Source organism: Gobius niger, assembly GCF_951799975.1.
Source record: "Gobius niger genome assembly, chromosome: 8".
Classification (NCBI taxonomy): Eukaryota; Metazoa; Chordata; class Actinopteri; order Gobiiformes; family Gobiidae; genus Gobius; species Gobius niger.
The window spans coordinates 12929448-12954890 of record NC_136859.1 but is presented as its reverse complement, the minus strand read 5'-3'; the positions used below and the strand labels follow the sequence as shown (position 1 = coordinate 12954890).

At 42.0% G+C, this 25443-nt stretch overlaps 1 protein-coding gene across 1 annotated transcript in view; it reads left to right on the top strand.

Moving 5' to 3' along the window:
- kcnn3 (potassium intermediate/small conductance calcium-activated channel, subfamily N, member 3) overlaps positions 1–25443 on the top strand; it is an 84767-nt gene that overhangs the window by 37930 nt on the left and 21394 nt on the right. The window contains exons 4-6 of the mRNA XM_079560929.1: positions 10019–10315; positions 14023–14144; positions 17714–17855. Of these exons, the coding sequence (XP_079417055.1) occupies positions 10019–10315; positions 14023–14144; positions 17714–17855 (561 nt within the window). The remainder of the gene's footprint in view (positions 1–10018; positions 10316–14022; positions 14145–17713; positions 17856–25443) is intronic.

The following is a 25443-nucleotide window of genomic DNA, read 5'->3' as shown; positions in this document are numbered from 1 at the left end:
CTTTTGTTTGTTATCATGATTATGGCATTTTCAAAATATTCTAATTTTAGGATTTTTAATTTGTGTTTTTTACAAGCTGGGCCATAATCATCCAAAGTATAATGAATAAAGGCCATACATGTCTCACTTTGCATGTAATGAGTCTATCATATATTAGTTTCACAGTTTACCGTGTGTTTCGCCCCATTAGGCGCACCTGATTATAAGGCGCGTTATCACTGATAATGTTTATTTTCATAAATAAGGCGCACCGGAATACAAGGCGCACTAATTGCTGGTTTACCTGTAAACCTGTAGGTGTGTAAACACAGCCAGAAACTGATACAAAGGGCGCACCAGGACATAAGGCGCACTGTTAAAATTAAAGGCTTTCATGTGCGCCTTATAGTGCGAAAAATACAGTAAGTTGAATAGCAGAAATGAATGCACTTTTTAGCGTTGTTCTAAAAGAAGCTACACTCCACAGGATATAAGTATAAGTAAGTGCTTTGTCAGTGTATAATTGTACACTGACATTGTGTTCAGGTGTTGGGTTAGCAGAGCAGGTGCTGGCCCTTCTGGGGCCCTAAGCAAAAATCCACATGGGGGCCCTACCGTAGCATCCCATGGTTATTCGGCAAAGGGCGGACCTATTTACGGCCAAAAACAGTTCCACTGTACAGTAAAGCAGGGCAGAAGTGGAAAATAATGACCGCAATTCAATCAATCAGAATCACTAACCACTAAGCCATTGTCCAACTGGGATTTAGAACGACTACTGGTCTACAGGTCCTTCTAAAAAAATTAGCATATTGTGATAAAGTTCATTCTTTTCCATAATGTAATGATAAAAGTTAAACTTTCATATATTTTAGATTCATTGCACACCAACTGAAATATTTCTGGTCTTTTATTGTTTTAAAACTGATGATTTTGGCATACAGCTCATGAAAACCCAAAAATTCCTATTTCAAAAAATTTGCATAATTCATCCGACCAATAAAAGAAAAGTGTTTTTAATACAAAAAAAGTCAACCTTCAAATAATTATGTTCAGTTATGCACTCAATACTTGGTCGGGAATCCTTTTGCAGAAATGACTGCTTCAATGCGGCGTGGCATGGAGGCAATCAGCCTGTGGCACTGCTGAGGTGTTATGGAGGCCCAGGATGCTTCGATAGCGGCCTTAAGCTCATCCAGAGTGTTGGGTCTTGCGTCTCTCAACTTTCTCTTCACAATATCCCACAGATTATTGTTTATTATGGGGTTCAGGTCAGGAGAGTTGGCAGGCCAATTGAGCACAGTAATACAATGGTCAGTAAACCATTTACCAGTGGTTTTGGCACTGTGAGCAGGTGCCAGGTCGTGCTGAAAAATGAAATCTTCATCTCCATAAAGCTTTTCAGCAGATGGAAGCATGAAGTGCTCCAAAATCTCCTGATAGTTAGCTGCATTGATAAAACACAGTGGACCAACACCAGCAGCTGACATGGCACCCCAGACCATCACTGACTGTGGGTACTTGACACTGGACTTCAGGCATTTTGGCATTTCCTTCTCCCCAGTCTTCCTCCAGACTCTGGCACCTTGATTTCCGAATGACATGCAAAATTTGCTTTCATCCGAAAAAAGTAGCAGGCCTTATAGACTGTGCACATTCAGAGAACCAGAGTTACTGTAAGTTACTGTGCTCGTGAGAACCGTGTGGATTCAACCCCTCTTTGAGACAAAAAGGCCACAGACACGGCTTTACTCTCGTCTATCCATCAAACTACTGTCCTGATTCTCCGCTAGACACAACAAGAGAGTTTAAATGAGTGTTTTAGCCGATGCCCCGAGTCCGCGCAGAGAAAACATGAGAGCTGCGCCCGGGACACGGGGACATGATGCAGCCGTGGAGGAGCCACGCATGAGGCGAAGCGAGAACCGGGAGACAGACGGCCGAGCGGGACACGAGCGGAGAAGCACTCGCGCTTTGGAAGAGACCAGGGGAAGGCGGTCGGTCTCTCCTGATCATCCACTTGCAGACGGCTCCGTTTTGATGTTATATGTGGCGAAGTAGGCGGAGAGTGAGTGCGCGCTGTCAGAGCCTGTCCCCGTAACAACGCGTTGATTAATCAGTGAAACAACACGGTAGTTTGACTGAGATGCGGGGCCCTTGCAGCCGCGGGGGCCCTACGCACCTTGCGTAGTCTGCGTATAGGAAGAACCGGCTCTGTGGGTCAGCCCTGAGTCACTGCGACTGAGTGTGCTGCCTGACCAGCATGTTTTTGGAGATCAGGAGTACCCAGAGGAAACCTGGCAGCCTGCTCTCAGTGCTGTTCTGAAAACAGTGCAGCGCCTCCTGGGTTTGTCCCTGTTTCAGAGCATGGTGTCCTGCACTGGTCAGCTCCTCTTCCTCCTGTATTAATATATTCAGGCCAGTGCTAACAAACTTGGTGCAACTCAGAAACATCCATAGTGACCTTCCTGGGGTCATTGTGTACTTTGGGTCTTTCTACATCAGACACTCATATCCAGACGACCCAGTCGAGGTGATCAAGTCCTGCCTTGTGTGGTTCAATTTTTCAGCCTCACTTGATCCACAACTTTTTACAATGTCTGAAATGTTCTTGATGGCATTTGTCTTTATATTAATAATATTTTATAATAATATTTTCAATGCTCTTTGGAGTCCAGTATAGTATTTAATGTATTCATAGACTCCCAAATTTACCCTCTGCATTTGACTCATCCTTCAAGCTTCAGAGAAACCTGTCAGGAGCAGAGCCATCACGCTGCCTGTGGAGCTATCTCTAGATTTTGAGCCAGAAGCTAGGTTAGAAGTACTGAGGTGTTGTAGAGTACTGGAACTGGATTCTACTGGATTCTCGTCTGTGCAAAGCCCTTTGACCCAGGTTTGCACCCATCCATCCATTTTCTTACAATTTACCCACGGTCTGGTCATGGATGCAGCAGTCAAAGCTGAGATTCACAGATATCACTCTTCACACACACTAACTCCAGCCCTTCTGAAGGGATCCCGAGGCATTCCCTGGCCACAGAGAGATATAGTCCATCCAGTGTGTCCCCAAGCCACCTCATCTGGCCGCTCCTGACAGGAAGGAGCAGTGGTTCTATTCCGAGCTCCTCCCAAGTAACTGCCTTACCCCAAGCCATCTTGTGAAGGTAACTAATTACGTCCGCTTCACACTCGGCTGCAAACCAGAGCAGCTGAAGGGCCAACAGAACAACATCATCTGCAAACAGCAGAGATGAGACCCTGAGGTTCCCAAACCAGCAACCCTCCGGCCCCGGGCTGCGCCTAGAAACTCTGGTCATAAAAGTTACTTTTTATTTAATCATTCATAAAGCACATTTCTTGTGGGTAGTACAGATTCAATGTGCCAGTGAATAAAATAAATAAATTACACAACATTAAAGGGGCTATATCATGCAAAATCGACTTTGTTGTGCTATTTCCTAATCAAAAACACCCCCAGAGTGTTTTTTGGCTTCATTCTCACAGTTCTCAGCAATCCTCCTGAATCCTGCTCTGAGCAGCTCCGCCCTCTGCTGGAAAACCCGATTTTAATTTGTAAAAAAAAGTTAATTAATTTAAAAAAAAAGAAAGAAAAGGAAGTGCCTGACACGTCCGCGCTGCCCCTGCGGAGAAAACAAATGCACCCCCTGAGCGTCTGAACAGACGTCATGCTTGCACTGAAGGATGTGAAAAAGGAACTCTTTCTAACCTACTCTGGACACACCTGTTCTTTTTTCTTACCTAACGATAATGTCAGGCAGATGTCAACTCAACTGCATTATGAAGTAACTTCACTTATTGCTGTGATATTTAGATTTATTTTACTGCTAATGTTGCATGAGCGCAGAGAGGGGGCGGAGTTAATTGAGTCCAAGTGTCTTGTCTTCCGAGTTGGAAATATAACCCCAGAAAATACTTATATTTCTCACAAATAGAGATACAATATATCATATAAATGTTTATAGTTTACTTTGGAATGAGTAAAATAGCATGATGCAGGTCCTTTATAACCAAAACTGAAATACATTTTAAAAAGTGTGACAATTTTAACATGTACAAAGAACTTAAAACGGTTAAAAATGGTTTAATCCAGTATGGACTGTTTTGTTCAGACGACTGCCACTGTGATTTAGTCCTGGACGAGCCCTAAGCTTTAGTTTTGTGGTGACTCGTCGTGCATTAGTAATGTAATAAACCAACTTTAGTGAACGGACTACATCAAATTATTGACTTTATTAATTTACTAAACAGTAAAAAGGCTGTGGTTCATTGTAAACATGTAGTTTATGGAAAATCCAGCTTCAGAGCACAGCTTTCCTCAGCAAATACATTACCAACCACATTACTATCTAATGTATAACAAATGTCTAGTATTTTAGCCATAACCATGTGGTGTCTACAAAGACACACTGTTGGAATTATCTTGGATTCTTGAGGATTTTTTTTTACAGATTTAAAGGGATGTCTATTGGAGTGAAATCAACAGATGTATATTGTGTATATGGCATAGTAAAGGATAGATAAAGTGTTACATAATATAAAAAATAGATGAACAGCTTTATGTAAAAATACAGAACTGTTGTTCTCCATAAATGTAATTTCAAGTTACGTTGGGCCTGTCCTGGTCAGAAAGTCCCACCAGCTGTTCCAACCTGGCAGATATAGGCTTATTTCTATGGGAGAGGCTCATATGAGGTGGACATTCTTTTGCTTCATGGCTCACAGTGAGGCCTTAAGCTGAGAAAGTTCTGACATGTTATACATTTCCTGAATCCTCAGAGTCTAGAGAGTTGCCCAGTATCAGAGATTTGTGTCTGTGATGTTCCTGGAAGAAACAGCGTTAAACGTAGTAAAACATTTTTTTGTGAAAATTGTGAAACAATGTTCTCACATTTGAGTCTGAGGAGCTATGGTTTCCACGGCAATTGTTACAGAGTAGAACCTTTGGGCTCAAATGAAACATGACAATGTCTTCTTTCCAATGATACCAAATACATTGGTGTAAATCATTATCTAATGGGCTGGAAATGGCCTAAACCAAAATATGGACCAGTGTCAAAAGTGACTTTTGACAGTTCTGAGGTTCTGAGTCTGTTGATCACTTATTGGTCTTTAAATCATCACAGATCCAATAATGTTGGTTGGATTTTGATCATTTTTTCTGTGGAATGTGTCTACAGTCTGTTTAAAATAATAGCATATTGACTGATGCCATATCTGGGTGGAATAGTTGATTGCCAATGAAGTAAAGATACAAATATTGGAAAAAAGTGAGAAAACGCCACATTTTTTTGTATTAAATTGATGCAAAAATGTGTAGAAATGTGTTTTTAGAGCGATTTTTTCAGTGGATGTTCTCAGCACATGTGTTCTGTGTATCTGGAATGCATTTATTGACAGCCTACTCAACCCACTGAGGATTTGAGGGAAAAAAGTCGTTTTTCACATTTTTCTGATAAAAATACAGGGTACATGCACTAAAATGGCCACAATTTTTTTTCGCGATATTTCCAGCAGAGCAGACCCTCCAATTATTGGTCCTTAGGGTCAAAGTTAACCGAAAAAACACAAATAAAGCATATATCAGACGGTGTCAGGTTCAACCCAGTTTTGAGAGTTTGGGTCCCTGACTATAAGCAAAATCTCCTTTTTTTGAGCATTTTGCCACGTTACAATGTTGTTTTTCTTGTCAGAAACACTCCTGGAGTTGTGTTTCAAGCCACTTGCGCATCTTTGAGTTATCGTTGAATCTTCCCCAGAGGCAATAGCTACCAAAAAGCTCTTCCTGAGGTCCTACGTGTTTTTTTCTATTTCTACTACTGACTGTTTTAGATCAATATTGCATTTTCTAACCAAGTGTAAGATAGTGATAAAGATGTGTTTGATATTATTACCAAATCCCTTCAAAAAAGCCTAATAACCCTCTTTAATGTTAGTGCTTCCCAAAGAGTGGTGTGAGGCTCATTCAGTGATTCACAAGAAGGTTTTGTAGCTTCACCGATGTCTTCATGGACAGACATCGCAAAATGAATCACAGTCACAATTTCATGGCGACTACAGTGTTTCGGCGATAATCTCTCGCATTGTTGGATTTCACCCATTCCTCCTCTCAGGCTTGTGACTAATGCTTTAGTGTTGATGACCTCTGACCAGTGTTTTTCTATCTACCTGCCCCACGGTGGCTCTCTCTTTTCCATCACTCTTTTCAGAGCCATGTTGAGCCAGTGGCGCTCACTCACTCACTCCCATTGACAGATTACTTTCCTAATGGAATTTAATTATTTATCCCTTCCTCCTGGCGATTTAGCCAGGAAAAGACCGGCAGCAGCAGCAGGAGTGGAGGCAGGACGGGCTGTGGGCGGGAGGGACACACGGAAGAGAGCCAGTAGATTTGGGCCTTCACTCACCAGGACCACAACCTCAGACACAAGATGCTAAAGTTTATTAACGAGAATGAATGAATGCGATAACAATGCCGTTTTGGGGCTTCGATGAGGGTAAGCTCTGGGGCCTCACCTGAAAGAAAAAACAAGAAGTAATGAAAAAGAGGGGGGGAGGGAGGGAGGGCGGGGGAGAGAAACGCAAGACAAGAGAACGAGGCAAGTCTCTCGTTTATTCACCTTATTCCGGAAGTCCCCATAGGTGCCGTCGTGATTTGTGTATGATACTAGTATTAGTTTACATAGGAAAATCAGTCCTACACAGACACAAAGCAGTTTTCAGGCCGCCCAGAGATACAGTGCAGTGTTGACTTGTTGGTGCAAATGAACATTGGACATTTTACACAAATCAGTCTACTGTGCATTTGGTCTCCACTTAGTGAACGGAATTCGCGCTCCACCGAAAGTGTCGATATAATGGAAGTGCCGATCTGTGGCAAAAGTGGGCGGGGTGCGGGAGGAAGAAAAGGATCTTATCTTCATATAGTTGAGGGAAGCTTGTATGAATCGGGAACACAGAAGTCCCTGTACTTTAAAGGAACAGGCCAGGTGCGTGCCCGTGAAAAAGCGTGGTAGCTTCCAACTTCACCCCCGTTTGGAGCTATAGGAATATGCTTGGAGAGGCCTAAAGCTAACAACATCTTTGGTGACACGCACAAAGACCAGACAGACGTATCAACTCGTCGAAGCTCAGCTAAGAACATATCTCAGTATGTAAGAACGGGGCCTGTTCCTTTAAGAATTGCTGTCATTTCACACTGAAAACCTGCTACTCTTTCCTAAAAGGGTGTGTTCTTTCATTAACAACTTTTAAATTATTTGGAGCAATACAGGCTGGAGTTCATCAACACACTTACACTTACAGGCCTTTGATGAGTATGCTTAAAAGTTCATAGTCGGCGTGTGTCAGTACAGCGCAGGCATAAGTCAAGTTTGCATTTTAATACAGCACATAGTACATTATAGTACATGCATTTACGGGTACACCTCAGCCTCTTGGTCTCTCCCTCCGTCCCTCTCTCACTGGGGATCCTAATTAAGCTTGGCTGCTCTTTGATGTTGTCGCCTTGGCAACAGTCACCATGACGAGGCTGGGATTGCTCTCTCTCTTTCTCTCACTACTCCCTCTCTCTCTCTCACGCACACAGTCACAGTACATGCACCAGCGCATGATACTGACTGTGTGACATTATTAGGACTTCGCCGAGTCGTTGACCCCGGTTCAGCTCATGAAGGCGAGCGGTGCACGGGGCCAGAGACGTGACGAACACACGTTATAATCAAAGCCTACTCCTGACAATGACCAGCTGGACACAACCAGGGCAGCTGTCAGCCTTGTTGTCGTTGACTGTCTGTGACGCCTGTGCCTTTTTCCTGGATAAATGTTTGTGTGGGTTAAAAGGCCCTCCAGATGAGTCATGGGTAAAAAGTCACAGTCACAGCATCTGTTAAAGCAGCTGATCGGCAGCAGGGAGTTCCTCGGTCTCTCTCTCTCTCTCCGCCTCAAGACTCTCCGTGCACGCTGTACTTTCTCTCTGCCTCCACTACACGAGGAGTGCGTGGTTTTGCTAAAGTCGATGGGATTTTTCTGACAAACATTGCTGTTAGGATTTGATTTATTTGATTTACTGTATGTTTGAAAATACAGATTTGGGTCTTTGCACACAATTTAAACGAGTTCAGAAGCACAAGCACATGAGAGAAGACTGAAATACTGCTGAACTGCTAAACTGGCATCCAGCATTTCAGGACCTGTTTGTGGAGGTTTGAATAGTGGTTACCGACCTTTTGTTCTGAAGCCCCCCCTGCACATGCTGTAGTCTGAAACCGTGGCCCCACAAATGTATCAAAACATAAAAATTATTGAATAAAGTATTACAAAAGGGGAATGTTTTCTGCACCTGTGCTCTTTTCTCAGTCATACTTGCTGATTTGTAACCATTTAAACGGGCTCGATGCAAGTTAGTCATTTTATGCTCACTACTGCCAGCCCAGGTCATATGTGTAACTGCAGTTTCTGTATCAAGCTCGTGCATGACGGCACTTCGGACCCGAATGAACACCTTTCTGAGTGACAGGGCAGGATTTTAGAGGCAGTTGTAGGGGGAGGAAAATACTTAGTTTTAACATTTTTAAACTCCGTATAGTCTCTTTCATTTCTTCAAATAATATCACTTATAACCTGACCCTGTGACCGGACAAAGCTCTGCCCCCTTATACTGTAAGCGTCTGTCCATGGGGCAGGACGGAGTGGTCTGGGGTGTTTCCTGGAGCCGTTTGCCTGGCACTGGTTCAATAAAGGATTGAAGTTAATGCAGAGATAAAATGTTCTGCAAAACAAAGCTGATCAATAGCGTCTGTTATTCGCAACAACTATTTCCAGTCGGGCACTCACTTCAACAATTAAAACAGTTTCTTGTTTGGAAAGTGTTTAAAAGCTAATCCAACTACTGATTACTCCCTCTAAATGTAATCTTGTTTCTTCTTTCTTACTTCATTTCAAAAGTGATCTGATTTCTGATTACTAATTTACTTTTAGGTCTGCCCTCCTTACATGTTGGGAAAAGTCCTCCAGTTTGAGCGTCTGTGCCTTTCACGTGTTTTAATAAGTTTGACATGGAGTTTTTCAGTGTCTTGTTCTGCGATTCTTTTTCTAAATACAATCATATAATATTACTGAAAAGTGACAGATTAAAGGATGAAGTAATTGTAAATTCACTGTGTTGCTTCAAAGTAATCTGATTACAGTAATGGGTGACTAATAGCAATCTAGACCACTTTTGTCTTGACCGGTTTATTTGAACCTAACCCGCACTGTACTGCTGCCATTAAATTGTGAACATTAAAAGTGTGATTTTGATTTGACTGTGATTGTGCAGCTCTTCTCTTGTCAGTGTAAGGGATGTTTCGTGTCGAATTACTGTGGAGTGCATTTACAGTTCAGTCTTATTCCAGAACTAATGACACTCACTAGGAAATCTCACATTACTCGGTGTTGCAGCTCCCTGAATTTTTCTAAAGTTGTGCACTTCCCCTGCTCTTCATTCATGTGTGCTCAGTGTCTCCTCCGCCCCCTCTCTCAGCACCAGCCCGTTCCTGTCAGCTCCGGCTGTAAGAGGGCTTTCTGTGATCAAACCAGCTCATGCCTCTCTATAACTACTGCCTCCATGACATTATTAACAGTAACAATTGTATAAACTAATGAACAATGCGCTGGGGAAAGGGCGGCTGCAGTTAAGCAAACAGACTTGCTTCCAGCGCACAACTTTTGTACAGGATGTTGTGAATGAGGTAATTAGTGGTGTGTTTTTAAAGATGAACCCCAACAGAAGATGTGGAAATCCTGTTTCGTTTGCATTTGAGCTGTGTGTAATCTGAAAATAAATGACTCTCTCTGGAAGTTGAATAGATTACTGATTACTTGAAGATGTTTTACATTTTGTGAAACAGACTTTAAATTGCAGATTCTTTTCATCATCAGATCACTCATGTGCGTTATGAATGGACTCAGTGAGTGAAGCGTGACAAAACTTTTTCAGCTCCATTTAAATCTCTGTAAATCTTCTCTGCCTCTGCAGCTGTTCGTCATCGACAACGGGGCGGACGACTGGCGCATCGCCATGACACTGGAGCGGGTGCTGCTCATTGCTTTGGAGCTGTTGGTGTCTGCGGTGCACCCCGTGCCTGGAGACTTTAAGTTCCAGTGGAGGGCGAGGCTGGCCTTCTCTTATGCACCCTCCCAGGCAGAGGCCGACCTGGACATGGTGCTGAGCGTGCCCATGTTTCTACGGCTCTACCTCATCGCCAGAGTCATGCTCCTGCACAGCAAACTGTTCACTGACGCCTCGTCCCGCAGCATAGGGGCGCTAAATAAGGTTTGTGTTCACAAGTACTCGTCACAGGTTTAGGAAGAAAGTATTGAGGTCAAGCACTTACCCTTTCACAGGAATGAAATCCACAACTGCTGGATTTTTTTTTTATCCTTGACCTCTGTATCTTTCCATCTAAGTCCTTTTCATTGGACTCGGTTTCTTTTCATCAGCCAGTTCCAATCCCTTTCTTCCCTTGTGATATTTCAGTGCATACAGACTTAGATGTAAGCCACGGTGGATCTCTCATAATACAATATGAGACGGGAGCGTGAAATGGGAACAAGATATTGCATTGAGTCAAATGGAGCATGAAAAGAACCAAACAGAATGAGATTTCCAGATGAGTGCAGAGGAATGTATACATGCCACGCAAAGAATGATTAGCAGAAGAACAAGAATGGCTTTGACTGTAAACAATGTGCTAATGAGAGAAGAAGGCATGACATGAGATCAGGGTAAAACAGCAGGATGACAGTCTTTTTATGCACATAGAGAAAAACAAATTCCCAGTCTTCTCCAATTGCACCTGGATTTGGAAGTGCATACGACCCCGGCACTCTGATTTATCTTATGGGAACACAATTGGATAATACTTACACATTTAACATCAGCAAAGACACACATGGTCCCCTTCACTAGCTTGAGGTTCATTGTTCTGGTCCGGTGTTTTTAAAAGTAGCACACCGAAATCTGATTATTTTGGATTTGGGGCATGCATGCAAATTTTAACCCCATTGAGAATCTTTGGGGTGTGCTGGAAGAGGCTTTACGCAGTGGTCACACTCTTCCATCATCAATACAAGATTGGTGGAAAATGTACTGCACTGGATCTTTTGACCTTGCAGAAGCTTATATCAACCTCTTACCACCCACTTTAACCAAGGGTATTTTCTCCAGTTCGGCTTTACCCAAATCTAAAAGCTTCTGGACTGGAGAGGTCACAGCCTATAGAGGCCAATGCAACACCTCATTTGAAAGCTAAGACCTACAAAACTGATCTAAACTGTTAACTTTTAACTCTTTTTCTTTGCGTTGTTGTCATGTTGTCATCACTTTTTCACTTTCTTTTCCATCTCATTTTTGCCACTTCTTTGTTGATTTTTTTGTAGCCTTTATGCTATGTTTTTGTCACATTTTTGCAGCTTTTTTGTGTTTTTTTAGTCTTTTTTTTTAATACTTTTTTTGTTGCTTGTTCCTTGTTTTCTTCTTGTTTTGTCGCTATTTTGATGCTTTTCGATTTGGGTAATACCAAACTAGAGATGTGCGCGGCTCAGGTGGGGGTCAAGAGGTTAAAAGAATGCCACAGCGAATGCGTGCTGTAATCAAAGATAAAGGCGGTCCCACCAAATATTAGAAAGTGTGACCTTTTTGTTGTGGTGACTTTTTGTGGGGCTCAGGCAGTGTATCTTTAAAAGTCTTGGGGGGAAAAAAATCATGTACAATGAACTTGCATGTTTTGAGATGGGACGGACAGTAACGCCGTAGCACTCCCCATAAAAGGAGTATCTGCAGTGTAGGAATTTTGGCATAATCATAGTATGGCAGTGATTTGGTTTCTGCTCCATGCACATGAACATACTGAGTGACATCGCCCTGACCCTGAGGTGGTAACAGTGACGAGGGGAGGTGTCGTCTCCGCTGAAGTGCAGTTGAAACATGGCAACACATTTATCAGCTGTTAACCCATGTACTCACAAATGAGCGCCGTAAACGACACTGCAACGCGCCAATTACTTCAAGACCGGAGCAGAAGCCAGAGTTCGAGCCCTGATCTCCAATTATAGCCAAGATTCCGTGAAAGCAATCAAAAGTTACGGACATGATCACGGCGGGATAAGTTTGGAACTTAGCTGGAAAAGTTATCCGCCGAAGTAGCTTTCTTGTGAGTGTGTATGATATGGAGATGCATGACATCCTAAAAGAAAAAGACTTGGATTTAGTTTTTTCCTTGCTGTTTGGTGGGTTTCAGACTCCATCAAAACTGCTAAACTAAGAGAGGCCTAATAACGAAAGGAAATTCTCTTATAATAATACTTTCTTTCTTGAATGTTGCAGCAATAAATCTAATGTAGGATTGGTTGTAATGACTTAAAAGGTCACAGACTGTAATATTTCATTGGACCGCCTTCAGCTTTTATTACAGCACATATTCGCTGTGGCCTTGTTTCAATAAGATTCTGCAGCGTCACAAAAATCCAGTGTAATTTTTCACCAAGATCTTGTATTGATGATGGGGAGTGAGACCTCTGCAGCACATCCCAAAGACTCTCAATGGGGTTGAGATCCTAACTCTATGGCAGCCAATCCATGCGTGAAAATGATGCTCCCTGATTCACTCTTTCACAGTGTGAGCCCAATGAATCCTTGCATTGTCGTCATCCGGGAAGAAGAAATCCATCCATTGGAGTAGATACAGACGGCATCTCTGGAATCGGCCATATATGGTCATGTTTGAAAACAGTTAAGGGGGAAAACAAATTTGAGAATATCTAAACTTTCTCTTATTCAAAAGCTACTGTAACTAAAGCTGAATTATGAATATAGTTTTCTACGAAATAAAGATACAAAGACATGGAGAGGAGCAAAGTGATTCAACTGCTCATACTTAAAAAAAAAAAAAACGGAGAATGCTAACATGATGCTACATGTTAGCATCGTGCTAATGCTAACGCTAGCTAGCGCTTCCTATGACTGCGGTTTTTTCACTTCTACAAAACAATCTGCTGTGAGAAAACATCCATATGGGCACGGTTTACACTGGACTTTATTTGTAGCCTGTGTGATAAATAAGTTCATATTCCACCATAAACTGGCTAACAAGAGGGAAAAATCGTGTTTCCCAAAAAGATTAAATTTTCCCCCTCAGCGAAGCCACGCCCCCTTCTATGATGCCATCTGTATATAATCTTGTCATTCAGGATGTTCAGGTGGTCAGCTGATCTCTCTTTGGGCTGAACTTTAACCAACTGCAGCCGCCCCAGATCATAACAATTAGTTTTTATGATCTTAGTTAATTACCCCCCACCTTAACCAACTGCATTTTCCCCAGTTCAGCATTACCCTAATCTAAAAGCTTACAGTCTATTGGCCATTTGAAAGATAAGACCAACAAAACTGATCTCAATGGATCTTTTTTACTTGTGTTGTTGCTATGATGTCATTGGATTTTGCCACTTTTTCACAGCTTTTTTGTCAAGTCTTTTATTGCTATTCTGGGGCTCTTTTTATTGCCATTTCGACCCATTTTTCCCCCACTTTTTTGTTGTATTTTTGTTGCAACATGAAAAAACGTTTTTGTCACTTTTTCGTATTGTTTTTAGTCACTTTTTTGTGGCTTTTTAATCGCAATTTTCCCACGTTTTCATTTCTCTTTTTGTCACTTTTTTGTTGCGTTTTCATCCTCGTTTCCCTTTCATTTATGTCGCGATTTTTTCAAGAAGATTTTTGATTTAGATAACACCAAATTGGAGAAAATGTGTTCGGTTCAGGTGGTGGTTAAGAGGTTAAATCACAGTGGCGACTTTGGTCTATGGATACACTTACACAACCGAAACAATGAGTATCCCACGCTTGATCCCACGGTCTGGGAATCTAATCCTTACTGTGAGGGAAAGCACTGACCCCTCAGTCCAGTATAGCGATAACTCCACATAAGCAGATTGTTGCAGTCATATCACTCTTCTAATGTTGTTCACCATATGGTTTTGCAGGTACATTTTAACACGCGGTTTGTAATGAAAACCCTCATGACCATCTGTCCCGGGACGGTGCTTCTGGTCTTTAGCATCTCACTGTGGATCATCGCAGCCTGGACCGTCCGAGTGTGCGAGAGGTCAGTACCATTTAGTGCTAAATCATTTGGTTTGTTTTTCCAATGTGATACTTTTACTGTGGAAAACTAAAGAAGACTAAAGCTATGACCAAGTCTTTTTTATCGACTAATAAAATTGACAATATCCAAGCTCCTGATGTTTTATTTTCTTCCTTGTTGATTAAAAAAATATATACAAATAGAACACCCCAGGAGCAAATCTGGTCTGTTGTTTTTTTTACTAACAGCTCCCAATAGCTACGCAATATGACTCACTGTTTTGTAACACTTTGATCTGTGGGATGAAGATTTAAATTGACACGACTTTTTTCAGTATAAAACTTGATTCAAACGAAAATGAGTAATTATACAAAATCACTTTTTTCAGTCAAACTACTACAAACTGTGAAACTAGAATAAATCATTGTCAAAAGATTAAAACTCAATAGAAATTTGTGGTCAAATTTGTGGTGCAGCTCCTGCTTGTGAGCCTGTGTCTGTGTCTGTCTGAGCGACACAAATGAAGCAGACTGGGCTGTGATAACACAATGAATTCAATTGAGAAATAAATTGATTTGGCAGGGAATATAATCTGAGACATGTGCGCAATGTAATACATGTTTAGACCCAGTTTATGAGGCTTTTTCACCAGTTGGACCACTATTTTCATCCAGACTGCAGAGTTTGTTATTTCATTTGGCTACCACATGTCATCAGACATAAAAGTCATAGATTCTGCAGTGATGAGAAGTGGAATAGGCTGCTTTAACACCTTAACACCTTAACAACCAACTCGTCTTGTTCAATGGGTGATATAGACGTGACATTTGATGCAAATCTCTGTTCCTTTGTAAGGTTAAAGGAATAGACCACCATTTTCCATACTGAAATATGTTCTTACCTGAGCTTAGACGTGTTGATACGTACCTGTCCGGTCTTTGTGCCCGTGGAAGAGCTTGGTAGCTTCCAACTTCACCACCGTTTGGAGCTATAGGAATATACTGGGAGAGGCCAAATGCTAACAACATCTTTGGTCGTTTTGAGTGACTGAGCGCACGCACAAAGACCAGGTAGGTACACATCAACTCGTCTCAGGTCAGGTAAGAACATATTTCAGCATGTTAAAACGGTGGCCTGTTCCTTTAAGGTCCCTGCCACAAATTTTAATGGGATGTCCCTTTTAGCTTTTCTATAGGACTCCTGTACACTGTAAATGAGTGGCGTGTATCACTCCTAAATTATATTTTTTGAAGATGAATGACAATGGAATGGCCATTTGTGACATTTTTGGGTTAGGTGATTAGGGAGGGGGGCTTGTGTGTGCGGTTGTTTACAATCCTGAGAGTCAGTGGTATGCAAAATATGAACCAAGGAGCGCAGTCCTATTCTGGTTTAGCTCCGTGGCCTTGAAGGGAAAGTGTTGACTGCATTGGAGACATAAGCAGTGCAGCTGCTTCAAACTCCTCTCAGGAGGAAGCTCCTTCTTTTTCCAGTAATAGTTCATAAATTTATAATTAATGAGCTTTTACTTGGTCTCAGCATGAGTCCAAAGTTCTCCAGAGAAGGTAGTTCCCTTTACAGTTCATCCCTTTTCCTCCCAGTCTTGACACAGAGTATGTGTGCTGTACTTGTAATAGGCAGAGGTAAATTCTGATTAAAAAATATTAGTTAAAATTGCCAAAAGCAGTGTAGGAGTCATTTGGAAACGCTCTTGGCATTTCATCACACTTCATCACACAGCACCTTTTCTACCTAAAACATGTCTGTAATATCTGTACCAAATGTGCATCACCAACTGAACAACTTAAGGTATAATAATTCTTCATTGTATAAAAAAAAACTGGTGACATTATTCAGTCACACAGGCTGAAATGGTCAGATATTTGTCTATAAGGCCTGCATATATGTTGTATACCTGCAGAAAGCAACTATATTCTGCCCAGTGTGCAGGAGTATGGACCCTTTTACATCCAAGAACAAAGCGATTTGATAGTTTCCTCTGGGGGCTTTTACCTGAAGGGAACAGAGTGCCCTTACATTGTAGCCCACTATTTTAAAACCCTCATTAATTGTTTATAAACAGGTTATGAAAGTTAAATAAGACAGGGTCGTCAAAAAGTCATGTCATATTTACAGAGTCTTAACCCAGTTTTTATATTTGTCAGTGACAGAAAAAGCAACCACCTAATTTTAGTTTGTCTGAGGACATTTTAAGATGATCAAATAAATACGAGAGAATGTCAGCTGGTTAATAATCTTGATTTCATGTATTGAAGCAGGCTGCTGGTAAGCCTTTATTTGGACGGTACCCAGACTCATTGCCATTTCCTCTAAAAATTTATTCGTAAAACAAGCTAAATGGCTTTAAGTATAACTGCACGGTTTGGAAAAGTATGTGATGATGGTGTGTTCAATTTACGTCATGAGCTCACCAGTTTTGAGAATTTTTTTTATGGCATCTGAAGCTTTAAATCCAGTCTCTCCAACTATCATCCTCACTTGTCATGCCCATACATGAAAGTTAAGAAAGCGTGTCTTTGTGAGCTGCTTGTAAATGCGTCTTTTGAAATTTTGACACATTACTCCTTTGAGAAAGTTTGAGCAACTTAAAGGTGCATTATACAACTTTTTATGTGTAAAAAAAAAAAGTGATGTTTGTGCATATTTGACCTTGTAGTGACCCAGCAGCTGTATGTGTGCTCAGCATTGCACCTTTACTTTCCATCACAGTGGTTTCTAGGACACTGCAGGCTCAATTGTTTGGAAGGTTTTCACTGGGGGTGGAGCCTCTTACCAGAAAACCTACAAAACAATTGATCCTGGAGCGTTGTATACACTACCGTGATCGAAACTAAAGGCGTCATGCTGACCACTCATACAGCTGCTGGGTCACTACAAGGTCAAATATGCACAAATATCAACTTTTTTTTTTTCACATAAAAAGTTGCATAATGCATCTTTACATCCACCCATCCGTCCATCTCCCTCCACTTTTCTGTTTCCGGGTCATGGGGATGGCCATTGAGCTGCCCAAATCACATTGCACCAGCCCCTTATGGCTCCTCCTGCAGGTGGTGGGTCCACAGAAGGACGGCCTCACAAATCAAACCGGGCCTATTGGTCTCTCATAAGGGGCTTCTGAACCGCTCTTTGTCTGACCCGTCACCCAGGACCCACCCCCCCCCCATAATGCACCTTTAAGTGTGCTTTGTGAATCTGACTAAGCGTTCTCTAAATAAATTCATAAAGCAGTGCACATGAGAAGACACTGATGAACGAGGCCCTTATCAAATGCAATCCCAAACTGCAATTTCAATCCAGCTGCGAATATTTGTTCAGTCCACGCTCTAAGCTTATCATTTTAGACTTGCAAAGCACAAACAGAATTGTTCGCGCAAAAACCCATGTTACATCCAATAATAAAATTAATAGCTTTTTAAAGAGATAACTTCATTTTCTGAGCCTCCGATGATTAGTTGCTATGGTAACTCTATTGCGCACGAGGCCGAGCAATGTTACAGTGAAACGTTTTGTCTGACAGTGTGGCGGAATTATTTCATGGATTGATGAATGCACGCTGTGTCTTTCAGGTACCACGATGCCCAGGATGTGACCAGTAATTTCCTGGGAGCCATGTGGCTTATCTCCATCACCTTCTTGTCCATTGGCTACGGCGACATGGTGCCTCACACGTACTGTGGCAAAGGAGTATGTCTGCTCACGGGAATCATGGTCAGTGCAGGCCCCGTCTCTATCTCTGCTCTCCAGCTCTGCATCCACCTCTGTGCGCTCTAGTGATGGGATTTACGGCTTTCTGAGAGGAGTCAGATCTCTAATCATTCAAAATTACACAGCCGTGGCAGCTCGCCTGATAACTCATATTATCAGTGAAAAACTCAATACGAGACCCAAGCTTTCATTAACCTCTTAACCCCCGCCTGAACCAAGCGCATTTTCCCCAGTTTTACCCAAATCTCAAAGCTTCTTGAAAAAGTATTTAAAAAAAATGTGACAAGAAAAGAACACTTCAAAGAGGAGATACTTTTTCTAGGTATTTGGTAATAATGTCACATCTTTATCATTATCTTACACTTTGTTGGTTAGAAAATGCAATATTATCTAAAATAGCTGAAGCAAAATATCCAGTAGTTTCACTTCCTGATCCTCCATGTGAGCTACCATAAGCCCCTCCCACTCCGCCCTACTCTTGCTCCCTTTCACTGTGCAGCTGTTTCAATGAAGGGAAAAAAAGAGGAAAATACACTGCCGAGTGTTTTCACTTCACAATGAGAGGATTAATCTTAGCAAGAGAGCAAGAGGTGAGGAAAGCATTTCAGGAATACGTAGAACCTGAGGAGGAGCTTTTCAAAGAATAACAAAGGAATTACATACGTTTATTAAGTGTGACAACGCGCAATAATAAATTACATCCGGGTCCAAACGGTTGAGAGCTCCATCGATAAACATAGCAAAAAACACAACTTTATTTGAATCTCTTAAAGGGCTAAAGCTCAGTTGGACCCGGAAGTAGAGCGATGACATCATCACTCAACAAATATATTGCAAACATAACCATAGAAATAAAAAGGAGAAGCTGTGCTCAGTCCGAATAGTTACCAAGTTGGCTAGTCCAGGAGACTTTAAAGAGTCCGTTAGCCTGCTCAGTGTATCCACCTTATTCCTACAGCCCATGAGCCCTTTCGGTAGGCAGCATTTTCGGTACAAGCAGGACCACTATAGTTTGCAAGTAAACCGTTTGCTCTAATCCATTGCTCACAATAAACGTATGATTGGAAATGGCACCGTTGAAGAGTTTTCTGACCTATGGGCGCGGTGGTCAAGTTGTCTCCACTTAACCTCTGTGGATATCTTCTAGTTCTCAGATGTGGGTACTTAAGGCGTAGAGAATATATTGTTTGCATAAAAACACCAATATCCGCGGAGATTTTCACATTTTCGGATTACAACTGAGCTACAATCTGTTTATGAAGCCTCATTACATGCGCCGCATTTACGACACGCCGTGTCTGTAATTTAATTAGGTCAAAGGTTTTGCTCAAAAACAATCTGAAAATAGTTGGAACGCGCTTTCCAAAACTAAGACATGTAAAATGCAATGTATTCAGACCCAGCTCAGCTTGTATCACCTGGGGCTCGGTTCATGTCACTCATACAGTGTGAGCAGGTCAGTGTGTTATCGCTCTTTATAGTGTAAAACACCATAGTCGGCTCGAGAGTCAGTCACAGTCGGCTTGTTCAAAATCGCCCCAAATATGTCACAGTTTCAGCCCGGCTTCGGTCCACAAGCATGTTCCAAACACTGCATGTTCCAGAGCCACAAATGTCACTTTCTCTGGTTTTTCTTTCAACCGCGAAACATGTTCCTGAGCTGTGCAAGGACATCTTTTCAAATGTTACGGGGGCGGATCATTTAGAAAATCAACTTGAAATGTTGAAATAAACCTCGCCCTGGAAACCACAGGAAACCAAACCTCGTTTCTACATGAGCGACCCCTGGAATAAGGTGGATAGCCATGAGCATTAGCCACCGAACATTGCAAATTATGACCAATCCAAATGTGTTAAGCTGTTGTCAACCCATTAACCACATTGAGGTCAAAGCCTCGTTAGAAATCATGACGTTTTGAGATTATGCTTTAGATACAAATCCATCCATCCATCCATCCATTTTCTTCCACTTGTCCGTTGCCGGGTCGTGGGGGCAGCTGTTGGAGCTGCCCAAATCACACTGCACCAGCCCAATTGGCTCCCCCTGCAGGTGGTGGGTCCACCGAAGGGCGGCCTCATGGTTCTAACCGGGCCTGTTGGTCTCTCATAAGGGGCTTCTGAACCGCTCTTTGTCTGACCCGTCACCTTGGACCTGTTTGCCATGGGAGACCCTACCAGGGGCACGAGGCCCCCGACAACAGAGCCCCCAGGATCATTTGGGTGCTCAAACCCCTCCACCACGTTAAGGTGGCGGTTCCTGGAGGGGTTAGATACAAATCAGCATCTAAATTAAAAGTGACTCTCAGTTAAATGCTAGCTCAAATTCAGTTAAGTTTCTGCTTTTTGTGGGGTCAAATACACACCATATGGTCACTTAACATCATCTTATAATGTGTTAATGATAAAGAAACCACAAAAATTATATACATGCCATGAAAAGGACAAAACATACCTCCCTATTTGTTAGTATGGACGCCGGGTTTCCCTATTCCTTTGTTTGGGGATGGAACGCTCAATTTAAATCTGGTCCGGGAGCTGCTAACAAATGTGCGCATTTGGAGGAATAAGCTCAGAAAGCTAAAGGCATCTCTGTGATTTCTATAAACATAGTCACTCAATTATCTATTGCTATGTTATGACACCACTCGCATAAACTCTATACTCCCCTTTAAAGGATCTGTATCATGCTATTTTAGCCTTTCCAAAGTATACTATAGGCATTCATATGATATATTGTACCTCTACCACTATGGAGCACTATTTTTTGTGATAAATATAAGTATTTTCTGGAGGTATTATTTGAACCTGTAAGACAAAACGCTTCGATTCAGTTAACTCCACCCCCCCTCTCCACTCATACAACTTCTGCCGTAGTAGAAATATAACTACACAGCAAAAAGTGAAGTTACTTCACAGAGCAGTTATAAGGAGTTGACATCTGCAACACAGCTTCATAAATGGCGAACACACAAGCTAACACGTGTTTGGATTGACTCACCGATCTGGTCCATCGCTGTTATGGGACTCGCGTTGGTTATAAAAGTTAATCCACTTTGGTTCTGGCCAAGGTTCACCAAACATCCATCAAGAAACAGTCACAGAAAAACACTATTTTGGCTGATAGTCGCCGAATCCCCGAAAGAAATTCCAACTTCTGGCGAGTTGCCTCTTCTTTAGGAAGGTTGAATAAACTCCCGTCCTCGTAATCAAAATCGCTAAGAAAAAAGAACAGACAGAGTAGGTTAGAAAGAGCTCCATCTTCACAGCTTCCAGTGCAAACATGACATCTTTAGAGACGCTCAGGGGATGCGTTTGTTTTGTCCACAGGGGCAGCAGTGACCTTTTATTTTATTTTATTTTTTTCCTTTATTTCTTTCTTACAACATAAATAATGAAAAAGCTGTTTTACAAATTAAAATCAGGCCGTAAGCATAGAATTAAGACATTACATTACAGACATCGAGCACTTCCGTTCCGCTCTGACGACACAACTGAGTGAGTCAGTCGTTTAGCAGGATTCAGGGGGATTTCTTAGAACTGCGTGAATGAAGCCAATAAGTAGCATTACAACAAGGTTAAAAGCTCCAAAAAGTCGATTTAGCATGATGTAGCCCCTTTAAAACCACCCGAACCTGCAGCTGAACTGTTTTTTACACTTTGAAAAATGTGCAAACTGACAATACTATTAGAAGGATAAAGATCTGGCCTTTTCGACAAATGAGGTCCCCGTTTGTGTTAACAAGTCGCTCCAAATATCCGCTTCGGTCATGAACGTCACATCACTGGTGCTGTCCTCACCTCACTCAAAGGTCGGCAGATTAGAGACGGCTGTAATTCCGCCAGAGAAATTGGTGCCATTTGGGTAATTTGGGCAACCCTCCCTGAATTAGCTTGCATCTGTGCCTCTGTGTGTTTTGGACGTGTGGGCGTACAAACAGGAGCTGATAGCGCCGTGTGTTATTCCCTTGTCTGTTCTGATTGCATAATGAAGGTCCCACCTTCCCCTGTGCCATGTCCTCCCACTCTCCGCTCGTCTCTCTTCAGTTTTCTTCCATCAAACTCTCTCTCTCTCCCCCTCTCTTTCTCTCTCTTTCTCTCTCTCATCTGTCTGACCAGCTTCTCTTCCCTCAGGCCATGTGTTTATTTCTATCTATGTCCATCTGTGAGTTTGGGTGTGAGAGCCACTGACAGCTCCTCCATTAGCTTCAGTTCACAGGTATTCTGCACTCCACAAAACTAGCCCACAACACTAACGCAGGCTTTGTTCTCTGCGCCTGTCACTGCCTTTCATCTTGTCACATCTCGTTACTGTCTCTCTCTTTTGCCATCTGCATTGATTGACCAAAAAACGATTCATAGTCTTTTACAATAACAAAACTTTTTGATGTTCTTTCCCAGTTTTAATTGTATTATTATGTTTGTGTTAGAGCCCAGACAGGTTTTATAGTTTTGTTGTTATAAAAGCCTTGAACATTTTTATTTTTTTTTAATGCATTTTTATACAGGGCTTTTCCAGATGCTTAAAGTCCCTTTACAATTTGGAGCAATATTCATCCACTCTATGCCCAGTGGTAGTAAACTACGTTAATAGCCACAGCTGCCCTGGGGCTGACGGACAGAAGTGAGGCTGCCAATCTGCGTCACCGGCCCACACAACCACACACCGTTCATCTATCCTGATCTATTGTACATGTTTTCAGTGGTAGTTGAAACCGGAGCACCCGGAGAATCCACAAACTCCACACAAAGGCCCCGGGATCGAACCTGGACTTTCTAGCCGTGAAGCGCAAGCGCTAACTTCTGCAACACCACGTAATTTTATAATTGTATGTTATATATTTTTAGTTCCATTATAATAATTTATTACTACTAAATAACAACTACTTGCAAAGTGTGATAATATAACTATAATACTGCATTAGTAAAGGTCATCTTACATTGATTTCTACAAATCAGGCACTTAAATCATCACCTAATCACTTAAGTAAATACGGCCGCACAATTTTTCAAAGATATTGTGATATTAGGTTTCTATACAAACAGGTTTGAATTACCATTACATGTTTCAGCGATCTTGCCTCCAAGAAGACACAATGAACTTTGTGGCCAGACTGCCTTTGCTATGTCCGATCCCATCAGACCTGGGAAGCTGAGCAGGGAAGGGCCCGGTCGGTACTTGGATGGGAGACCCTTTGGTAACACCAGGAATCCCAGCGAATGTAGTGAGTGAGTGAGTGGTTGGTTGTGGTCGGAGGAGCCGATGGCACTGACTGGTTGCCTCGCTTCCGTCAGTCTACCTCAGGGCAGCTGTGGCTACAATAGTAGCTAACCACCACCGAGTATGGAGTGAATAATGCAATGTAAAGTGTCTTTGGGTGTCCAGAAAAGCGCTATATATAAAACCGATTCATTAAACCTATTTGTAAATTCAGATTTTTTTTTAAATCTAACTGTTTTAGTTAGATTTATTTTGTAAGTTTTAAAGTTAAGATTACGTTTCCACTGGACATTTTAAACACATCCAGGAACATTGTCCTTTGAGAGAAGACTGAACTAAAACCTGCTTATCTAATTCAAGAGGAGGATTTTGTTTGCAATATTACATCTTAAAGTATTGCTGTGGAATTGTGGTTTAGATACTATTACAGAGATGGAGTTTTCTCCCTGAAAAACTCAGTTGTGTATCAAACAAATATAAAAGCAATAGAGTCATGAGGTGGGTTGAACTACTCTATTTGTATTTTTGTCACTTAACACTATTGTGTGGAGAGCAGTGTTTTATCAGCAGCCGCTCTCTTCGTGCTCGTACATTTGAAACTATAATAAGTGAATAAACAGAACCACACTGACCCCCATTTGCTGCATGACTCATCCAATAGACATTTTCGCGTGCCTCTCTTTGGTGTTGTGTGTACCAACAACAGCGTGTAGATAGAGGGATACGCGCGGTCCTGGGCCCACCGCTGCTGCCTGCCTCCTCTTCGAGCCCAGGTCACTCTCAGTATGGCTCCCCTCTCTCACCGCGGTCTCGTCAGCCGGCTTTATTTTGGTTCGTGATCACAGCGTTGGAGACAGAGGCTGGTAGTTGAAGGTGAGCGCCGTGTGTGGGTGGACCTCGGGACGGGCCCAGCAGGTGAACGTGGATTGAAAAATAGATTAAAACGGAGCAGGGGGCACGGGCGTGGGGTCAAGTGGCGGATATATTTTTTTTCCCTTTGAGAGAGAGAATTATAATAATGAGCTTCTATAGGAGATCTTCTCTGTAGTTGTTTCTATGACAACACATGAAGGCAAACTGTGCGGAATAAACTACTGGCCTGAGGCGACTCGTGGGGTGTCAGGTGCAGTGTGTTCTTATGTCTCTGTAGGCTGAGGTTTCCTGCTGGTAGAGGAGGACAGACAATGTTTATATCTATATATATTCTGTATGTGCAGCGTAGCTGCTGCTTTCCTTCTCTTTTATCCCAGGCTCTTCATTCAGTTTAGGTTCAAACGCTTTTTCGTCATTGCAATACCTCAAAGTGTGTAAAGAGACTTATAAAACAAACGTGAGATAAATCTTTCATGTTTCTGACAAGCAGAAATACAGATACACTGCCTGACCAAAAAAATGTTCACACGCTCTAATATTTGGCTGGATTTTAGCTTTTGCTTCATTAATTTTTCATTAACCTCATAACCCCTCACTGAATGCATTTTTTCCAGTTCAGCTTTACCCAAATCTAAAAGCTTTTCGACTGGAGTTTACAGCCTATAAGTCAGTGTAACGCCTTATTTGAAAGCAAAGACCTACAGAACTGATCAAAGCTTCTTCCTCGTTATGATTGTCACATTTTCGTTTTTTTGACATGGTTGGTCACATTTTGTGCCTTGGTCACAGTTACATTACACTGAAAACACGAAATACTGTCTAAACAACGCTACAAAAAAGCAATGAAAACATGACAAAAAAAATACAACCAAAAGCAACAAAAAAGCGATAAAACGAGATGAAAACCTGATGAAAATGTGATAAAAACGTGGCTGGAATGTGGCAAAAAACACGACAAATGGGAGATTGTGACCCATAGACATAATAATAATAGACTCCGTCTCCTCAATCCTCCCCATTTGCCATAATAACCACGTTCGAGGGGGAAATCATGACGGATTTACAGACTCCTCCTACCCTGCTGTGACGGAGCATGTTCCTTAAAAGGGCATAAGGGCGGGATCTTCACTGTAGACGTGGCCCTTGCGGGGTGCGTAGTTCGGTCATAGCCGCGCCCGCACCATTAGCTCTAATGCTAACGGCCTGTCAATCAAAGTAGAAGATTAGTAAAATGTTTCTTACGAAAACCAGCCTGGTTTCTTTAATTGTAACTAACCCAGCGTTATCACAGGAGGAATATCAAGCTGTAGGAAGTTTAAAAAAAATTAGAAACCAGGCTCTACAGTTTCTTAAAACGTGTGGAAAGAGCAATGCTAACTAATGGAAAACTAGCTTGTTTTGCCGCCCATATATGGAGGTAGGGGGGGGGTCAGGGATATAAAAATGTAAACAAAACAGCACAACATCTAATGCTAGACCATAATTTGTGTGAGTTTGAAA